The sequence below is a fragment of the Patiria miniata genome, unplaced genomic scaffold, assembly GCF_015706575.1.
Source record: "Patiria miniata isolate m_02_andy unplaced genomic scaffold, ASM1570657v1 HiC_scaffold_18, whole genome shotgun sequence".
Lineage (NCBI taxonomy): Eukaryota > Metazoa > Echinodermata > Asteroidea > Valvatida > Asterinidae > Patiria > Patiria miniata.
Window position 1 is genome coordinate 8,191,986 of NW_024037056.1, and position 20,421 is coordinate 8,212,406.

At 39.5% G+C, this 20,421-nt stretch overlaps 1 protein-coding gene across 9 annotated transcripts in view; it reads right to left on the reverse strand.

Annotated features, from left to right (window-relative positions):
* The window catches only part of LOC119724478 (pumilio homolog 2-like), a 54,907-nt gene that overhangs the window by 8,990 nt on the left and 25,496 nt on the right, over positions 1-20,421 (reverse strand). For 7 of the 9 annotated variants that reach the window (XM_038195542.1, XM_038195543.1, XM_038195544.1 and 4 more), the window contains 17 exons: positions 19,606-19,729; positions 18,530-18,729; positions 17,970-18,121; positions 17,478-17,754; positions 16,964-17,104; positions 15,977-16,100; positions 15,443-15,529; positions 11,315-11,454; positions 10,686-10,830; positions 10,057-10,191; positions 8,173-8,400; positions 6,222-6,416; positions 5,142-5,237; positions 3,874-4,145; positions 3,228-3,437; positions 1,270-1,560; positions 212-306 (listed from right to left, as the gene is read on the reverse strand). In XM_038195542.1, coding sequence (XP_038051470.1) covers positions 212-306; positions 1,270-1,560; positions 3,228-3,437; positions 3,874-4,145; positions 5,142-5,237; positions 6,222-6,416; positions 8,173-8,400; positions 10,057-10,191; positions 10,686-10,830; positions 11,315-11,454; positions 15,443-15,529; positions 15,977-16,100; positions 16,964-17,104; positions 17,478-17,754; positions 17,970-18,121; positions 18,530-18,729; positions 19,606-19,729 — 2,912 coding nt within the window. The remainder of the gene's footprint in view (positions 1-211; positions 307-1,269; positions 1,561-3,227; positions 3,438-3,873; positions 4,146-5,141; positions 5,238-6,221; positions 6,417-8,172; positions 8,401-10,056; positions 10,192-10,685; positions 10,831-11,314; positions 11,455-15,442; positions 15,530-15,976; positions 16,101-16,963; positions 17,105-17,477; positions 17,755-17,969; positions 18,122-18,529; positions 18,730-19,605; positions 19,730-20,421) is intronic. The other 2 variants (XM_038195541.1, XM_038195546.1) reach the window with 2 other exon arrangements.

The window sequence follows — 20,421 nt, forward strand, 5'->3', positions numbered from 1 at the left end:
CTAAACCGAATGCTCCATTGACCATCTTGGGAGGCTAGTTTTACAACACCATGAGTTAAACAGTTTGTACATCATTCTTTACTCCCCCCCCCCCACCCCCCCCCCCCCCAAAAAAAAGATGATCAAGCACAACTTGTTTTACAGTAGTCCATAAAGAGGCTGAGGTAATATGTGAAATGTTGTTTGTGAAAGTCTTTGATGAGTCTCCTACCTGGCAAATTTGTGCTGGCTGAGGGGTAGCACATTTCCTCTCAGCTCTGCCACAATCTTGCTCTTATCCTCAGGACGACCATGCTCCAACACGTGCTAATTCAAACAATCACAACCAAGTTATAAAGCACCTGCACACTTCTGATTCTTTGGATTGGGCAAAAAATGTCTCAGCTGAGAAACTACTTGAGTAAAGAGTGTGGGGAGCCCAGTTATAAATGCATTCAATTTTCTTCCAAATGTATGACTGATTCAATCATGCTTTACTGTCGGTGTGTATAATGCAAGATATCTATCTATGAGGAAGTCAGTCTAGCTGAGTGCACGGTACCCTGACAGTTTGTTGCTTCTCCCACATCCTAATGACATGCACTGAGATACAAGAAATATGATTATGGTAATATGTGGCTCCATCTTGGAAAATGAACCACATGATGACTTAGATTCAATTGGTTTTTTTTTCATATATTTAACCAGAAACATTGTTGCAATGATATAACCATGATAATTTAAAAGGATTGAGAAGACCTTAAAAGAAATGACGACATTTCATAGAATAACAACATTTTAATCTTGACTTGCAGACTAATCAAGCTAGAGATAAACGTAACGGCCATGGAGCATTGACTTATCTGGTCACTTATAAACAAATCAAGATCATAAAGTGACTTGTAATGTTTTACCCAACAGGCAAAAACAAATTCTTCCTCCATTTACCATTTTGTCAACATCAATATTTATGACATGTTAGCATTTATACCGACCCAATGTATCTGGAAACTTGGAAGAACTAGGTTAGTCCATTTTCTTAACACCTGATTTCATTCTAATCATTTTCTTTTTATGTTTTGGTCTGCTTAGGATATGATGGAAATGTGAAGCATTTAGGTTTTGCGTGGGACAGGTCACGTTTAAATTTCCAATAGTCCCAGAGGTAGGCAGGCTCTAAATATCCCTATGCTTTTGTGCAAACCCAGTCTCTATACATGTATTATTTTGTCAACACTGGGAACTTCTACTGCCCTAATGAAAATAGAACAGGTGTTTGTGGCTACCTACCTGTATGACATAATTGCCATATTGATCCTGTACAAGTTGTTCTGTGTGCTCATGTAGTTCATCCAGTAATGGCTTGGTCTGGTCTACCGTGCAGTGTTCTAGGATACGTTGGATGACACGACATCCATAGGGATGAGTAGACAGGGAGAAGACCTGAGCACGGAAGGCCTCTACGATGAACTGCAGACCCACAGGATCCACACACTCTATGCACTTCTGTACTACATGATTGCCATTCTGATCCTTGACACACTTCAAGACATGACCATCTAGCTCCTGAACGACCTCCAGCTGACGGGTCAAAGATCAAAGGTCTCAAAGGTCACAATGGTAACATTATAAAATGTCATCAGTCAAGCATATCAAATGTTGGATTAGGCCCCCCAAAAAAATATTCGGTCTCTGGTCAGACCAAAGTTCCAGAATTGACACGGCCACGTGGCTTCTTTTTTTTTTCTTCAATGCTTGGATTGTACAGACCAGGTGGGGTACTATTTTGCTTTTTTGGTGTTCTCATGTACATTGGTGTCCTCCATAATTTGCCTTGGTGCAATTTCCCATTCCTTGGTGCTCTTTTGTAAAAAAAATTGAGGAGGGGCGGAAATAGAGGGCGCTGTTGGAGCTACCGCGGAACATTTTGGGAAAAAAAAAAGATCGACGCGCATGATTAAAATCGACGCGCGCGCTGACCAGAGACCGACTAATTTTTTTTTTTTTGGCCTTACATCTACTACCACATGATTCCACAAACAATACATCATACGGTCTCAGTTATGAACAAACTTACAGTGGAACTCCGCTATGACGAACATTGCTGGATCCACATGAATTGTTTCGTAATAATGAACGTTCCATATAACGATTTTAAGCCACCGGTTCTCCGGCAGTGAAATTTTCAAGATGGCACCCTCCTTTAAAAAGCGCCCTCTTGCACACTACTTGAAGTGCGCCCTCTTTTGATTGGATTTGTTAAGTGTTTATTTCCCTTTTTTGCTGTTTGCACATCCAATAATGTTGATTACATTTTAATTTTATTTTGAGTAATAGTTTTAATAAGAAATTGCTGCAAAGTTGTTTATTTAAAAAAAGTTTTAAATTTTCTTTTTATATAGCTTTATTTCTAAAAAAAAAAATGTGGTTGTCAAGTTTTGTGTAATCATGAATGGAGAACTTAAACAAATGGACACAATACATGAACACATCAGAGACAAAGAGGAGTCAGGAAAAGGGAGAGGAATAGCTGGATAAAGGTGTTCCCTTTTTTTCCGTTCTATTTTAATCTTTAGTTTTCAAAATCAAAGCTACCGCTGACATCGATCCCATTAAAAACACCCAAATACGGCGATGCTGACAGTTTGCAGTTTTCACACATCAGCGGCGCCCTCTTTTGATTATTGTTATAGTGAAGTCGCATTTCTCAAGCCCTGCGTGGGAAGTCACGAAACTTGTCTGTGATTCACCTTTTCAACTTTAACCTACAGCAACAGGTGACTTTTCCCTTATATTCCTTGGGATAATAATAGCACCTGTCACTCTTCAACAAAAAGTCTGATGACAGCACGGGCTGCTTGACGTTCGGGAATTAAAGACGGCCCAAATAGCATTTGATTTATGCGGTAGATTAGGTGGTTTCTGTTCTAATCTGTTGACATTTTTCAACAACAATGCTCTGTACCTTTTCTACACAAAAACCAGGAGCCCAGGATGATGTTTGGTATAGCCTAATGTTTGGTATAGCGGTGTTCCCTATAGCAGCGTTCCACTGTAACAAATATTTGCTGTTGTTCCTGGACTGTTTGCATCAAGTGAGCCTACATCAGCTCCAAATGGTGCCTGCTAGAGACAATGACTAATTTATATCGCGGTATTATATATCTTTAATTATAATTATTACAGAGGCAATATATTCTACACACAGTTAAAATAGTAAGAAAGTTAGCCTACTAGATCAGTCTCACCTGAAGCTCTGGAGGAATGGACTCCAATGCCTTTTGAATGACACGACATCCATACATCTGTAGAGCCAATGGCAGGACATGGCCTCGGATACGCTGGGCCAATGCCTGCTTCTGCTCTGTGGTGCCAAACTCAAAGAACTTCTGGATGACATAGTTACCAAAGACATCAGTCATCAGGCTGTAGGCTGCTCCTAGTATCTCACTAAACACCTGTCAAGAGAAATGAGTCAAATGATGGGTTTGAGAATAAGAAACTAACATGCTTAAAGATTAGATCATTTGTGGATTTGTATCCCTCAGACACCACATTGCAGAGTTTAAGGAAATTCAATTTGAGAACATCAAAAGTGAGCGTAGCACTGCTGGTTTCTCTATCTTGTACTATCTTGCCCATATTTAAGGAACTGACTTAACAGCGTTTTTTTTTAAGGACAAAACCTTAGTATATTATAGCATTTTACACATAGCTGCACCATTCTTGATTGGGTGATTTCAAACAGAACAAAGTCTATCTTTGAACCGTCAACCATGACCATATAGCAGTGGATACCACTGCAACATTTTTGCTACTCAACTTTGAATCTCCAAATAAATTCTACCTAAATGTTTTAATTTGTCAAAGCCTCATAAATGATCAATTTCCCACCATTTGTCTCTCTGAGGAAGTAGCCCTCTCTAGTTTCTGCTGAATGAACCGGGATCCATGTTGATCCTGTGAGAACTCCACAATGTGACCAGACAGATCCCGCAACTGAAGGTTGGGGAAGCGATTGTTGCGGAAGTCTTCCAGCAGTCGACTACGTCCAGGAGCACTCTTCTCCATGTAGGCAGAGCTACGAAGGCTACGAGGGGGGAAGAGGGTGTTGGACCAACCGCTGGAGGTAGTGGCAGCTCCACTACGGAACTTCACCTCTGACCCTAATTTGGCAAACAGAGATCATGAGTTTCATAAACAAGATTGTAACTGAAGTAGAAAAAGAGTTCATTTTTTATCTTCTCCCTAAACTTTTAAGGAATATAACAAAACATCTTCAAGATGCACTGTCTGTGCTCTACAACAAATATCAAGTTTTTTCTTGAGAACTATAGACCCGGATATTTTTTTTCTCAAAAGGGCTTCTATTTTACATTGCTTTTGAACATAATCAACTCTGCCCTGCCAGTAGACTCGTTTCCAGTCCCCACATTATCAATTCTGAAAGGGGGCTGGAAACCAGTCTACCCCATGAGAACTAAATATTATCAGGCCGCAAATAAGAAAAGTAAATTCTTTCATAAGTACAAGATGTATTGTTAGAAAGGTAGCCAAATCCATTTTCTCGGAGTGAAACTCAACACGGACTGTACATCTGTCCAGGGTGTTGCTATTATCTAAATCGTTACAATCTGTGTAAATGCACAGGTAAGTGCCACAAATCAGGAAATAGTCAATGTGATTTTTCGGAGGTCGCAGGTTCAAACCCTGCTTTAGTCAATTTCTTTGTTCAACTTTTCTAAACATTGTTATAATTCACCTAGTCAGTTTCCCTTTATGGTTCATTTGAAAATTTGTAAAAGAAAGCCGTATTCTCTCTGAGTGATCCCCTTGCTATTTGCCAGGTCTGCATCGTGACCTTGGGCATGATCCCTGGCCACATGGCATATACGGGTCAATGCCTTCTGACTAGCACCCCTTGAACAAAAATACTGACGAATTAGGGAACCGCCTATATAGGGCTGGATAGCTCAGTTGGTCGAGCACCGGAATGGTAATCCCGAAGTCGCAGGTTTGATGTGAGATTACATTATTTGCTTCAACACAAATATATGGTAACTTTATTATTATCTTGACTATGTCGTCACAGTTCAAGCCACCGTGTCATTTGTTGATATATCTGTCAATCAGTACATAATTCAACTTATCAATATCCATACCAAAGGGTGCCGCTGGATTGACAGCTCTCCCAGCCCCCCAGTCTCTCTTCTGAAGTGTACGATCCCATGAGGAACTTGGTGCAGTCAACAGGTTATCTGAAACACAAACAGGACTACAGATTTAGATCCTAATCCTATTTTTTTTGGTGGTACCCAGAGGTGGGCTTGGTATAGACTTGCAAAAGGCAAGAGAACCCACATTTGTGCGGCAGGATGCGTAGCGACTCAGACTTAATTTGAACTCGGCTGAAAAGCCGAATTTGTTCCAGCCAGCCTCTCTGTGAGCTGTATCTTGCGATATCTGCAGATCGCAGAGTGCTTCAAATTGTTTGCCTTCCGGTCATGGAATTCAGTGTGGTCTTCAAACCAAACTTTAGGCTGAGTGTGTCGACATGGCTGCGCTTGATCGATCAACTCGATATGGTATGCACGCATAACGCATGCAGTACAGTACATTGTACCCAAGTACCGCAAGGGGGTTTGCTTTACTAGAAATACGGTGACATGTGGGTACCAGACTATTTGATTTCGTTCCTCAGAATAGATATCACCATTTATCAAAACTTTCGAAAGTAAATCAGATATGGTCAGATTATAAATTTATTTGTTTTTGGGGTGGTTTTTCCCAACTGAACAATAAGGTCTCGTTTGTTCAAGACCCCACAAGATCACAAGACTTTTGCGCCGCGACAGAGGCCGAGACCAAGTTTTTTAGTCGAGATCTAAGAAAATCGGTCTCGAGACCGGTCTCGATACCGAGACCTGCCTTGAGACCTACATCACTGTCTACCAATGGTTCACACATGCTAAAACCTTGCAATCAACTGATATGTAAGGCTGTTCACAATTTGCACTTGATCCGCTGTTAACTAGACTCGTACATGTAAGCGCTGCTTGACTTAAATTGAATATAAGGTCTTTCAAGATGACGATACAATATCAAGAATAATTCCAAGAATAGGAGATTCACATCATTTTAAGGCAAGTATGCAACAAGTAGAAAGAGAAACCAAATTCTTGTCTTCCTTACTGATTTCTGCCAATGCACAAAGCCATAACCAATATAATATGAGTTCCTACCAAGTCCAAGTCCACCTAATCCACTTTGTGATGGTGGTGGGGTGAGAGACCCTCCAGCAGATGGCATTCCTATAGGTCCCAGCTGGGGTGAGCTGCCATAGAACTGACTCATGGACAGGCCTTGGCGCTTGTAGTCACTACCCGTCAGAGAATCACGACGTGCTGTAGGAGAGTCCGGACCAGAAGAACCCAAGCCTACAAACAAACATAAAGAAAGCGTCAATGGAAAGCAAATGGGAGCTACACGTAGTTTTGACTTCAAGGACATTATCTCTGTCACTTTGCCAAAACTCAACTAATAATATTGCTTTTTAAAGGGAATATACAACATTTGCAAACATCGAAAAATAAAAGTACCAAGTTTTTGCGAAATACCTTAATAGGATGTTGGTAAATGACAGTCTAAAGCATCCTGTAAAATTATGGCACCTGGTATACTGTCATTTTCAAGAAAAGTGGTATTTTTGTATCAATTTCCAACGCTGATCGGCCGATCAGCGTTGGAAACAACTGGCTTTTTTTTTCAAATACTGGACCCAATTGACCATTGCACTTGTTTGCAATCGATTACAAACCTATGAACGGGTACGAGCCAGCTAGACTGGTTCCCTGACCTTACAATTCCCCAATGTATGTAAACTGCTGTTTCTTCTTATATAGAGTCAGGGAACCAGACTACAGGAAAATGATCGTTTTTCTTGGTTTTTATAGCATTTTCGAACCCAAAACCTCCAAAAAGTCAGTGTAACTATATTTGCTATATATTTCTAACCCCCCAATTCCATCCATTTCTGAAAATTACAGCAAAAGCAAATGATGTATATTCCCTTTAAAAGGAATGTATTCAGAAAGATGTTCCATTATTTCTATAGAATTCAGAGGTACGGATATCCACAAAATCAGATTTGACAGGAAATTCCTTTAAATGGCACCTTAACATGCCTTTCTGTGTGGGCACGTAGACCCGAGTGTCATGTCAGATTGTACAAACTAGCCTTCTCTTGTAGGCTCAAATAAAAACAATGCCTAAAGGCTACAGTTCAATAAAGATGGCAATTTTAAAGAGGATCTCGTCTTTTTATCACTTTACACAAGAATGTTGAGATTACAGTTATGGATGTAATTCTATGGTGAATTTCAATTGCATACTCTCTTCATATAAACGGAAATGTGAAGAAATGGAAACTTCTTAGAGTGCAAAAGAAGGATTTTGAGAAGTTAGGTTTTTTCTTCAAGTCTGCTGACAACTTCAAGGAGATAATATTCACACAGTCCACAGCAAACACACATAGAGGATCAACACTGAACAGAGCATCTAGTTTTCACACAGCATTCATTTGCTCAGTGAAGTGTCCAGAATGAACCCTTATTTTAAGACAGAAGCTACCACACGCCTCTCAAAGCCTGAAGATTATCTCAGGGATGCGATTGGTCTGTGACAAATAAACCTGAAAATTGTATGCATGAAGTGCAAACTCCGGCGAGCGCGAAGCGCGAAGCCATTACGGCATGGAGTTCGGCCAAATACAATACAATTACATACATGTACATCGCAAATTACTGAGTAAGTAAATTTCGGCATAATGAATTAATATTAATACATTCTAACCCCTCCTCCCCCCATTTTCTTAATGGATTCACATGATTCACGTGGGTTAACTTTTGAGGCCCAAAAAAACGGAGAAATCACATCCCTGTTATCTGAATACACCAAAGCCGCCACAAAATAGTATCAGGTATAAATCCCCCAACAAGTGATATTTAACCAGGTCTTCTTGGACAAATTATTTGATCATCTTAACAAACCTGAATCATTTCTACATTATTAAACAGGAAAAATGTAAACGCACTAACATTCAATAACTACTGTAGATCAACTTTTCAACGTTTACAGTTTTAACCTGACAATGAATGAATGGATAGAATTAAGTAGACCTTCAATGTCACTTACTGGTTCCAATAGGGCCAACAGATGAGCCGACAGCCCCAATGCTGCCATTACTAAAGACTGAGCTGGTTGGTGTGTATGTACCCAAGCTACCTGCGTTGTTCTGTGGGGCGTTGGAAGCCATGGCATTACTACCATACATAGACAATGCTGCTGGGCCTTGTTGTTGACCTTGCTGTTGGTTACCCATCAGACGAAAACCATTGGCAGGTAGGCCGTTCATTACAGAGGCTGACAAGAAATGAGTGCATGTGCTCATTTTCAGTAATTGGGCATGTAATGAACAATTTTATGTACGACGGATTAAAGCTTGGTTTTAATGTTAGCCAAATGTGGCAATAAAAAGTTTGAGTTCGGTAATTTGGTTGCAAATCCAAGTAGATCAGGTTACCTTAAACATACATTTTTTTTGCAGCCTTATTATTATATTACAATAACACATTTGAGTTTGTGATAAAATGACCACATGGATGTTAACATGAACAGTAATCAAAACAAAGAGTGTAAATAAACTCATCACCATCAACAATTTGGAATGCTTTGAATGTTCACAACACCTTTCTACATCTCCAATAATACTACTACATAAAGTATTCAAGTTTGTGGGTGCTGGGAAATTTTACAAGATCAATTTGTAAATCTTAACATTTCTTTATATCAATTTTAACACTGATATATTCTTTGTTATTGTTCTAGCTACAATGTGCATGCACATTATAGATGCATGCAAGCAACACTCTGATCTATATAAGCAGTTATTCACAATGTAGATGGATGACTTCAGGTTTTGAGAGCCGAGGGAAGAAGCTGCAGTTTTCCCAGGATCTTTTGCATCAGTATTGTTATCTGATATACCGTTATGTTATCTGCTCCCAAACCAATATTGGAGGGTAGGAAACTGCAAAAGCTTTTTCAAAACTGTCAACAGGTTGTTAAAGCTCAGCTTTCAACTCAATGCGTGTTAAAGAGAGACCATTTTTCACAGCAAAAGTTCTATGAGGAAATTATCGAAAAACACAAGACAAAGAGAAACACTCCTTTTTTTAGTATATGGCATGAAAGAAGCTGTTACTGGGCCTTGTGCATCAGCAATTTTTGTGAGACTTGATCATTACAGTGCACAGACACTACCTGGTGCTTACAAATGATTTGCAATGGCTAGGTTTCCAAAACTGGCTTATCAAGGGCAACTCAATGGACATTTAGTATTGTTTTTACCAACACACTGGCCTAGAGTAACAGCAAAGTGCAAGTGACCATTCTTGTTAGGCAACCACATCAACCTCAAAGAGTATTACAGCGAGTACACAGTATACAAATATTGAGTGGCTCAAAGTATCACAATGTAAAATCTGGACTTCTTCGCCTCGTAAAATGGAAACGTCCAGATTTTACCTTGCGATAATATTCCTCCCATTTCACAATTTAAAGCCACTCAATATTTGTTTTATATAACTGACATATAGATCCTTGTCATTTGATTTACAGTTAAAATGAACATCTATTTCAATGCAAAATTGGTGGGAAATGTATTTCTCTATTCCAAACCACCCCTTCACGAAATGTTTGGACCCAACTCTGTTGCTACTGGCTCTTGGGAACAATACGCAATACACGCACACTAGCATTTACTTGCACACAACAGTTGTGCCATGGAACAAGGATGATCCTAACTGTTGAATAGTAAATCCCATTCACCATGGGCAAATGGGACTTTTTGAGCCCCGGCATGAATGGGAGCAATAATGAATGTCACGCGATGTGAGTTTCACCAATCAAATGACGAGGATCTGAATGTCAGTTAGATATAATTTATAGCTAATAAACCTTCAGTATGGACATCCCTGAGGTTAGTGAAAGCACAATGGCTATGTGTGAGTGTCATACCTTGTTGTGGAGCACTGACAATGACAGGTGCTGGTGACACAAGGCGCATGGGTGCACCAACTGTTCCTGGTCTAGGGTTGATGATCAGGGCACCGGTTTGGTCATAATAGGCTGGTGCAAGCACTTGGTAACCAGCTGTAATCAACAGTCATTGCATGTATAAAGAAATGAGTAAACAATCTATCAAAACTGACAAGATTGCCTACAAATGTAGTTTCAAAATGTTCAAAATCACTCAATACAACAAGAAAATTCATCTGTTTCAATACCATCAAACATAATTATACTTCCTTTTTAAAATTTGTAACCGTGGAATGGTCTCCTTTGCGTAGTTTTCCCCACACTTTTTGACATCTACATGTACATGTACTCTTTACAAAATTATTCCATTTATTTCTTCTCTATTTTCTCATGAGACACCTCACCGTTGGCAAACGATCTATCCAACACAATCTAAAGGTCGTACAAATAGCAATATAACTGCTAGCATTTTGAACACTAATTTGACAACTAATATAACCAATTTTTTTTCAAATGAAAATCCTGTTCTGAAAGGAAGTTCATCCTCAACTGCAAGTATTGGACTGAAATCTAACACTGTCAGGGAATCTTGCCAAAATGACTGGTACCTTGCAGGGCCTGTGCTTGTGCCTGTGCCATGGCTGCAGCTTGGTTGTTAGTAGCCTGGTTACCAGCTTGGTCCCCTTGTGGCTGTTGTTGCTGCTGTTGTTGTTGCTGTTGTGGAGTCATTGGGCGGCCATTTTGTCCACGTACCTATAACAAATATGAAAGATTACAAGATAGGTATAATAGTAACACAACGGCTCATTGAATTATTCAATCATCTAGTTATCATGCTAGATGTGATCTCAACATATCCACCATTCCCAACACCTCTTTTTTTTCTGGGCAGGGACAGCACTTCTTGTCCTCATTGACAAATAAAGTAGGTATAAATAATTGAGTTATTGCTCAATCTGAAATATGCATATCTGTATTTGTACTATTTTTCATACCATATAACTCTACACTGCTGATGACTAATGGTCAAGTGTAATGTGCAATCAGCATTTAGGTGCAGCAAATGTTTAAGATGCTCAGATACATCAAATTGAAATGTTTTCATTTGGCTTTCTGAGTAAGTCACACACAGCCTTCTATAGCTCAGGTACATGGCCTGAAATATATCACACATGACCCATGCAGAGTACTACTCCATTAGCGCCTTTGAACCATGAAAGCATAACAGAAGGTTTACCTGTTGTTGTTGTTGTTGTTGTTGAGGCTGTTGTTGCTGCCCTTGTTGTTGTTGACCTTGTTGTTGTTGTATGATACCAACTGGATACACGCTCCATGGGGCCACACCATAGTACTGTGGCTGTACAACAGTTGCGCCACCTGAATGAATCAAAGCGGTAGAATTAGCAATGCCCAGCAATTGAGTGCAAGTCCAGCATGTCTAAGAGTCAAGGATTCAGCTATGAATACCCTCTACTGACCATGAGAATATATTATCCATTTTGAATGTCCTATAACAAACTGTGCCTATATCTTCACATCAGTGCCTAATTGAGTACGTCAAATTTACCAGTAATTTAAAACCAAAAATGAAGGGCATTCCATGCATTTGTAACGGGGCAGTAGAGGCATTTCCATGCACAGTTCCATTATATGAAATCTGCAGGACCTGCCCTTAGGCCAAAAAAAAAAAGTCTCTGGTTTCTGGTATGCGCGCGCGTCGCCGTAGCCATGCGCGTCGGCAAAATGAAAAATGTTTTTTTTCAATGAAAGATTATGTCTGAAAACCGCCAAACTCACTGGTCTGACTGGAATCCTGCTGCTGCACAATTTTAACGTGTTTTTAGATTGGGTTATGGTCGAGAATAAGCTTTATGTGGCCTCTCTGGACTCCCATATAATTTGCACTAAGTTTAGTCGGGCACCATTTGCAGTCATCAGCCGACATTTAAAGCAAAAAAATCGGGTAAAAAAAAAAAAAAGCCGCGTCGCCGCACCACTTTTTGGGCAAGCTCAGAAACCAGAAACCGGAGACTTTTTTTTTGGCCTTAATGTTTGTGACATCAAATTTCATGTGAAGCATGTGAGGCATTCTGGCAAAATGAGACAGAACTGGGCACATGCTGTAGTGGGGTAAAATGCAAAAAAAAACGCACAATAAAACACACAAAAACCCAAATGGGGCTATTTTTTTTTCTATTTTCCAATTTCTTGATATTTGTAATCTTTCATATGTCTACTACACATATTTTAAAGAAACAGTATAAAAATCCTGGAATAAAAGTGTTTTTTAATGAAAAAGAATTTGCATCTTTCATTTTCATGACAAGAAACTCAAAACTTTAAAGTCCTTTTCTCAGTGTTTTACTTTGTTGACATATCAATAACTGTAAACTTTAAACAGCCATAACTTGTCAACAGAATGTCCAACTGAAGTGCAACAAACAGTATTGTAGTGCAACAAACAGTATTGTAAGGAGAATGTTATTCTCTTTCCTAATACCCACAAACCCTCATTTCCACCTCTACCCAGCTCTGTCTCATTTTGCCAGAACGCCTAACAATTAGTAAAGCTGTGCATATTTTTTTTTGGGGGGGGGGATTAACTTTTCAAATAATCATGCACACCTTTGGTGGGTGAAATGTTTGAAGAATCCTTGGAATCAGACAAGTTTCTATAACAACCCATATCGTGCAGCAGTATTTCTGATGCCATGAACAGCTGAACTGTTCGTGTAACACAGAGACACAACCTCTAGATGCACAGCTAATGGCATGGGGCACAATCAGTAACTACAGCACAGAATGAGCACTATGCCTTTATGTGTGGATCCTGATGGTTCACTTTCATTGATGTTGGTTTGCTCATTACTTGAATACACTAAAGGGTCATTCCATGCCAACTCAACAAATGTTGCACACCATCACCTCTTGGATTTTTTTCTTTTTTGGTGTACTGAAAGATACTTAGGAGAAATGCAAATTCTGAAAATTTGGGGTCTCTACGACTTTTCGTTCTTGCACAACAGCATTTTGAAATTTGAGGTGGGCGGGGCCAAAAGTGCGTCGCGTCACGAAATTCAATGTTTAAAGGGCCATATATTTAAAACTATACCCCCCAGACATTTCAAACTTGGTAATCTGGGCTATTTTTTGCTGTAGATTTCAAATATTTTAACAGAAAGAAAGTAGCTTGTTTCATTTTTAAGTTCAAGGGGCCCCAAAATGGCCCAAAACTCATCTGGACCAATGTTCGGGGGGGTGTAAGTCAAAAATTGAAAATATTTTTTTCACCAATTTTTTTGCCTGTAATAGCCCCCAAGTGAAACTACTTTCATGTAAAATCTTACACTTATATTAACTTCATTGAATGAGATATAGCCCTTGCAAAAAGCAAATTTCTTAATTTTACGATAACTTGACCCCCCCAAAAACCAACGTCAGACATTCCGCCCCAAATTTTGCTTCACATATGTTTGAGGTTGGTCCTTAGTGAAGTCCTCTGAAAAGTTTCATGTTGGTGTCTAAATGTCTTCAGTGGATAGCTGGGCTTTATAATGAGTCTATATCTTACGATGCTGGTTCCGTAACATACAAGTACACGTACATTGTACCAAGAATAACAGCAGTCGGTACATAAAGAATAAGTTGGGTATGAAACTTAGCTTACATTTGTACATGTAGACTTTTGATCAGTTGATATAATTGTTTACAGTTTCACAGGTGAAATTATGCATTCCTTGTGATGTAGTTTTGATGAAGTTGAATGAGTTGCATGATGGTTGGCTCACTAAGTTTGTATTGCCTTCCACCGCTATGTAGAAGTTCTGGTGTTGGTATGCAACACAACACATCAACAAATGGAATGTTACGTTTATCCTCTCTTTGTGGCCAATAGAGAGTATTTGTTGATTCCGTCCTGTACATGAAGCAGACATACACATCCTCATGAAGTTGTGATACATCTTCTACAATAGCAATGTACCAAACATCATCATAGACCACACAAACATATTTTCCTGGGTTGAGGTCAGCTGCTACAATTGGTGCATGATGAGTTTCCTGCATGAACTAGGTTCCTTATCCATAATGAAAACTAAGATCAATCAGGTTAAAACCATAGACCCTTTACTCAAACTGAATCACTTCTCTTTGGTTCAGGTTAGTGCTATACTATGCTGTGCAAGTGAGAACTGGTTATATTAAATGTATACATGACATGCATGCTGTGTGATGAGCACATGGAAAGAATAAGACTCTCAAGTCATTTAACCTAATTTGCATATAATGCACACATAGGTCTACAAGCAACTGTTTATTGAGCAGGAAATGGGTAGTCTTGACCCAAGTCTATCAACAGTCTATCAACAGGGATTTTGTTGTGCTGGTTCCGTAAAATACAAGTACATGTACTTGTATGTTACGGAACCTGCAGCATCGTAAGATATAGACTCTTTATAAAGCCCAGCTATCCACTGAAGACATTTAGACACCAACATGAAACTTTTCAGAGGACTTCACTAAGGACCAACCTCAAACATATGTGAAGCAAAATTTGGTGCGGAATGTCTGACGTTGGTTTTTGGGGGGGTCAAGTTATCGTAAAAATAAGAAATTTGCTTTTTGCAAGGGCTATATCTCATTCAATGAAGTTAATATAAGTGTAAGATTTTACCTGAAAGTAGTTTCAATTGGGGGCTATTACAGGCAAAAAAATTGGTGAAAAAAATATTTTCAATTTTTGACTTACACCCCCCCAAACATTGGTCCAGATGGGTTTTGGGCCATTTGGGGGCCCCTCTAACTTAAAAATGAAACAAGCTACTTTCTTTCTGTTTAAATATTTGAAATCTACAGCAAAAAATAGCCCAGATTACCAAGTTTGAAATGTCTGGGGTGTATAGTTTTAAATATATGGCCCTTTAAACATTGAATTTCGTGACGCGACGCACTTTTGGCCCCGCCCACCTCAAATTTCAAAATGCTGTTGCGCAAGAACGAAAAGTCGTAGAGACCCCAAATTTTCAGAATTTGCATTTCTCCTAAGTATCTTTCAGTACACAAAAAAAGAAAAAAATCCAAGAGGTGATGGTGTGCAACATTTGTTGAGTTGGCATGGAATGACCCTAAACCTTGTTGATTGTGGTTGTTGAAAATCAAGGCCATTGATTGTGCACAAATGGGCACATCAGCAGATGCATGGCTGTTTCATGTTTGTCGTGATGTGAAAAAAGTAACCCTGGGTGACATTTCCTATGACTGATGACACAATCTTAAGTGACCTGTGAGAACTGTTCTGTTGGTGCTACTATACGGCCAAGATAGGCATGGAACAAATAATGTACAAGAGGACTAAATGAACACTAACCTGGGATGGCAACAGAGTATGGATCCTGGCCATTGGGAGCCCCAGCTATGATGTATGGATTGGGAGCAAAGGCAGTCTGTGCCAAACCTAACAAGAAAAGCAAATCAAGTATACAAGTTAAACTGCAAAGTAGCATGACCTTTCATGACAAAATTGAAGAACATACAAAATAATGCTAAATGATGCTATACAACATCAACACCATCACCCATACAACGGGTCTGCCATGAGACCTACATGCTTTCAGACTGACCACGGATCATGGATTTCTTTATTGCACTGTAATACTTCATCTATGTGAATTCATTTCATATCTCTTTTATGCAAACAAATTCTAAGGAACACTTGGAACATTCTCCTGGGAATATTAATTAAGCAGCAAAATTGGTTGAGATTAAGTAAACCAATAATCTCATTGGATACACAAAGGCAATTCAGAAAATGTATGTTATGAGCTGTTGCAAGAAAAGAATGATATCCTGCAACACAACTACATCTTTGCCAACAGGAGTACATTTTGAGTGTCATGTTTACCCAGTTGCTGTTGCTGTGCTGCTGCAGCAATGGCATACTGCTGCTGCTGTTGTGGTGTTAACTGCTGCACAGTGATTGCCTGCGGTGTTGCTTGCCGCTGCTGGAACATCTGCACTGAACCAGGCTGGGGAAGGACAAACAAAATTGAACAGGTTTTTTTTAAACTGAACTTAGGGGTTGCATTTTAACTGATGCAGAATTTCTAAATTTATGTAAATGTGTTCATGAAAGAAGTAGCAATCAGTAACCTCTTCCAAAATACTGAAGAGGAAGGTTGATGATACGTGTTGGTGTGATTGCAGGCATGCAACTTGTAACAAAAAAAGAGGAAACTCCAATCTTTGCAAGACCGTGTACAGTGTTTTTCAATTTTAATTGGCATAAGTGAAAAAGAAAGGAAATCAGCTGATCCAAGGAGAAGCTGCCTGCCTGTGATTGAGGTAGAAAAGCTGAGGAGTTCTAAGACTTCTTGGAACTGAATCAGCAAGGATAGGGAATGAAGAAGCAAAGACAAGCAGCAAAAACATTATCCAAAGTACTTCAACATACATTGTCATTTGTAATAAGAGCGCCTGTATTTGCTCAATGAGCCTTTGGAGTAGGGTTGTCTGATCTGACTTGCACCCAGAGCTGTAACGAGTTGGTTTACAAGGTCGTGTTGAGTCGCAGTTCGTGGTCGAGACGAGTTAAGTCGAGTCAAATTTATAAGTCAATTGGAGTCACTGATATTTGAAGGCCATCTCATAAATTACAGAATGGAAAAAGGAACACAAGGCACTAGTGTTAAGAGTCAAGTCGAATTAGTTACCTGTTGGGATTCGCGTCGCGTCTAGTCGCCAAAAATTGTGACTGGAGGCTGACTAAAGTTAAGTCATTGACTTGAGTCATTACAACTCTCCTTGCGCCCTATAAGACTGTTTGGGAAGGGAATGGGGGGGGGAGGGATGGGGGTTAGCATGAGGGTACATGTATGGTTGTCTTTCTTACCTGCCCTTGTGAGTAGTCTACATAGCTAGGACTATCCATACTAGGCACCATCTGCTGGGCTGTGTAGTCAAATTGTAGCTGGTCCCCCATGTTACTACCAGAGTCCATTTGTCCCGTGTCAATCTGAAGCTGTCCAGGTACCTTTTATAAGGTAGAGTAGAATCCTTAGCATTGCACTATATATGACCTACTCAAATGGATTCTCTTTTCTCTAAGACCAAATTGGTCTGGGACCAGCTTTACTAGACTTGCCGAGCCGTTCTTTTCCAGTTGAGAGTGACATTTCATACTAAAACCCAACTACTAACTGACATCTCATTGACTTACACTTAGGTTTCATTTTTTATTACATATGAGACGACATGTGTTTGGTAGGCCTGTGCATATGATGTGCAGTACACTGCAATGCATGACACCAATAATGTAAGAGCATCACATGGTGGGTCCATGGTGTATTTTGTTTTTCAATACAAATTATGTTTACAAGTTAACGACCATTACAGTAAAAGCCCACCTGTTGCTGCTGTTGCTGCTGCTGCTGTTGTTGTTGCTGCTGTTCAATGTACGCTACCTCCTGCTGAGTCAAGCCATGATGTGCAGTAGCCTGTTGATTACGAGTGTGCTGCTGATACATTGCCCGGTGCTGCTGTTGTTGTTGTTGCTGTTGTTGTTGTTGAGGTTGCTGCTGATGATGGGAGGAATCAGGAGGCATGTTGGGGTTCTGATGAGCATGCTGTAGGCGAGGATCTTCAGTCTCAGTTGGGGAGGCATTACGGCTACCTGGATTACGCCTGATCAAATACACAAACAATAGCAATCATGACATCCGACTTAGTTACAAAACTAAGGCACTCTATGTTTCATATTTGTCATCATATGAAGACCATGCAATATGTACAACTTGTGTTTATAGTCATTGTTACACTATCGTAGGCCAATATCCAAATGGTGGTGCCATGCTAACACCTGCAATGATTTAGACTGATTGATGATTATCTATACTTACATGTAGGAACCATCTTCTTCCTTGTGTGGAAGACCATTGTTCTCTACTCCATTCTTCTCTTCTCCTTCATCTTCAAATGGAGACGGTGTTTTACTCTTCTTGGTGCCATTCTTGCCAGTTGGGTCTGCATCACCAGCTGGGCCTGGTCCAGGCTGTCAAGCAAAGACACATTATCGGGCTTTAACACGAAGAACAGTTTTCAGGAAACAGCTTGTTCCAAATTCCAGATCATTTGCCATGCACCGTTGTTAGCATATTGATACAACAACACCCCTAGGCTAAAATCAGGGAGGTATTCATTTCACTGTTCAAATTATCAATACAGCTGGAATGCTGTTTTGAAAATAAACCCATCAAATACTAAAGACAAAAAAATATATAACATTTAGGAAGACCATGATAATACTAACAAAGAGGAAGCTTTCATTTTTGTAAACGACTAAAGGGCAACCAACAAATGAGAGAAATATATGGCTTTGATTTCATTTTAGCCTTGGCTCACTGAACAATCACTTGTAACTACCTTGTAATGAAAAGGCTAAAATCATCGAAAGACTTACAAATCCTGTTTTCATGCGGTGGTTGAGTTTGCCTTCCATATCCGCTTTGCCCTGTGGTGATGTTGCTAAGACATACTCTGCCATGCTCAATCCTAACCCACCGGTGTCTGATCGTGGGGACAACACAGTACTTTCCTGTCCCTGATAGGTAGCTGGAGATAGACGACGCTGTACCATGATTGGCTGTGATACTGCATGGTCTATGGACAAATAGCACATCCAGTCAAGTGCATGTCAACAGTTACCTTTACTTCTAGTCAAAATAGTTTTCTTAAGTAGTGCCTTCAATTCATTTCCTGCCCTGATATGCAATTGTAACGCTAGCTACTGGCACAACAGGGTGTGGAATTTGGTGCAAAACATCAGGTTGACAAAATGTCTTTTATTAAATACGCTGCTGTTTCGGAATGAAATGGTTCATTTGAAGGCATTGAATTGGAGCTTTATTGAATATGAAATATTCAGCCTATTCAAAAACAACAGCAAACTAGAGGTTCTCATTAATGAGTTTCATTACAAACCCTTGTATAGTAGCAATCAAGTTCAATGGGTGGCTGGGCTGGGCCTGGTCACATTCACAATTCCTACTAGTTTGTACCCTCTCTAATGATACATGTGACACAGCTGTTACCTTTGACACATTTTAACATACATTTCAAACAGAATTTAAAAAGAAAAGGATTTAACAAATTACTCCTATAAATTGTGTACATTTCTTTCAAAGTATTAGTTCACAAGACATAAATTCCAGCTGATAATTTGGGTTTTTTTTCAGGATGCATTTCTGCATTTCTACTGCCATGTCAGCATCATGGCTGCTCCCACTTAATTTATAAATGACAATTCTGATTGGGATTCCACAAGTCCCCCGGTCATTTACTCTCTCATAGTTACTCTGCATTCCAACATCATCTGATTCACAAACTAATGAGTCATTTGAATCCTTTATTGGATAAGGGGAGGATGCAAAATGAACAAGCAGCAACTCAAGGTTTACCCCAAGGTTTATGGGCTACCTCAGGGTTCAACCTTCAGTTACTGCTTCTTACCATTTGTCATTCTTCCCCAAGACATACCCTTGTCCATCTTACCGGATGTAGGCACTCCCCATGTTTGACTGCCAGGGCCAGGCCACTGGTTCAAGAACACATCCCCCTTGTTTTCATCATTGTCCCAGAACTTCTTAGTCGAAACGTCAAACTGTCAAAAGGATAAAAGAACTACACATCAAAACATGGAATAGTATTAAGTTTCAATTTGTGTGTGTCCTCTTTCCATATTATCACCAGGGGGTCATTCCATGTCAAATCATATCACACCTTCCAGAGTCTATCTCAAGGATTTCCTTTAAATTGACTAGAATTGTCAGGTCACATGAGAAAACTCTATTCTGTCCCAACCCCTTCAAATCTTTTAAGAGGCCATGTTTTGGACAAAAATTTAAAAAGTTAAGTTTGTGGCCTTCACGGGGTCAAAGGTCACATATTATTTTGCTTGACCTCATGCTAAAATGTCAAATTTCTCTTTCGCATTTGTGTAGGGATATGATACAGGACACATTTTAGTTCATGAAAAATAGCCCCAACTAACTTCCATACATCTTTCCCAAGGAACCTATATATATTATAGATATACCGTACCACACAAGAATTGTACACCCTTAAATAAATGTGGATCCATGACTGAAATGCACATGTGCAAATACATACTGCACACACATGTATCATGAATTTCCTGGTTTGTCCTCAGGTTACTGTCTCTAATAAATATGATCATTTTCTACTCATTATTTATGCTGTCCTTGCAAGTGCAATTGTGCTGGTACACGTACATGTAACAATCAATTATTGCGGTGTTCATTTATTACATGTTGTACATAGGAAACACTAAAT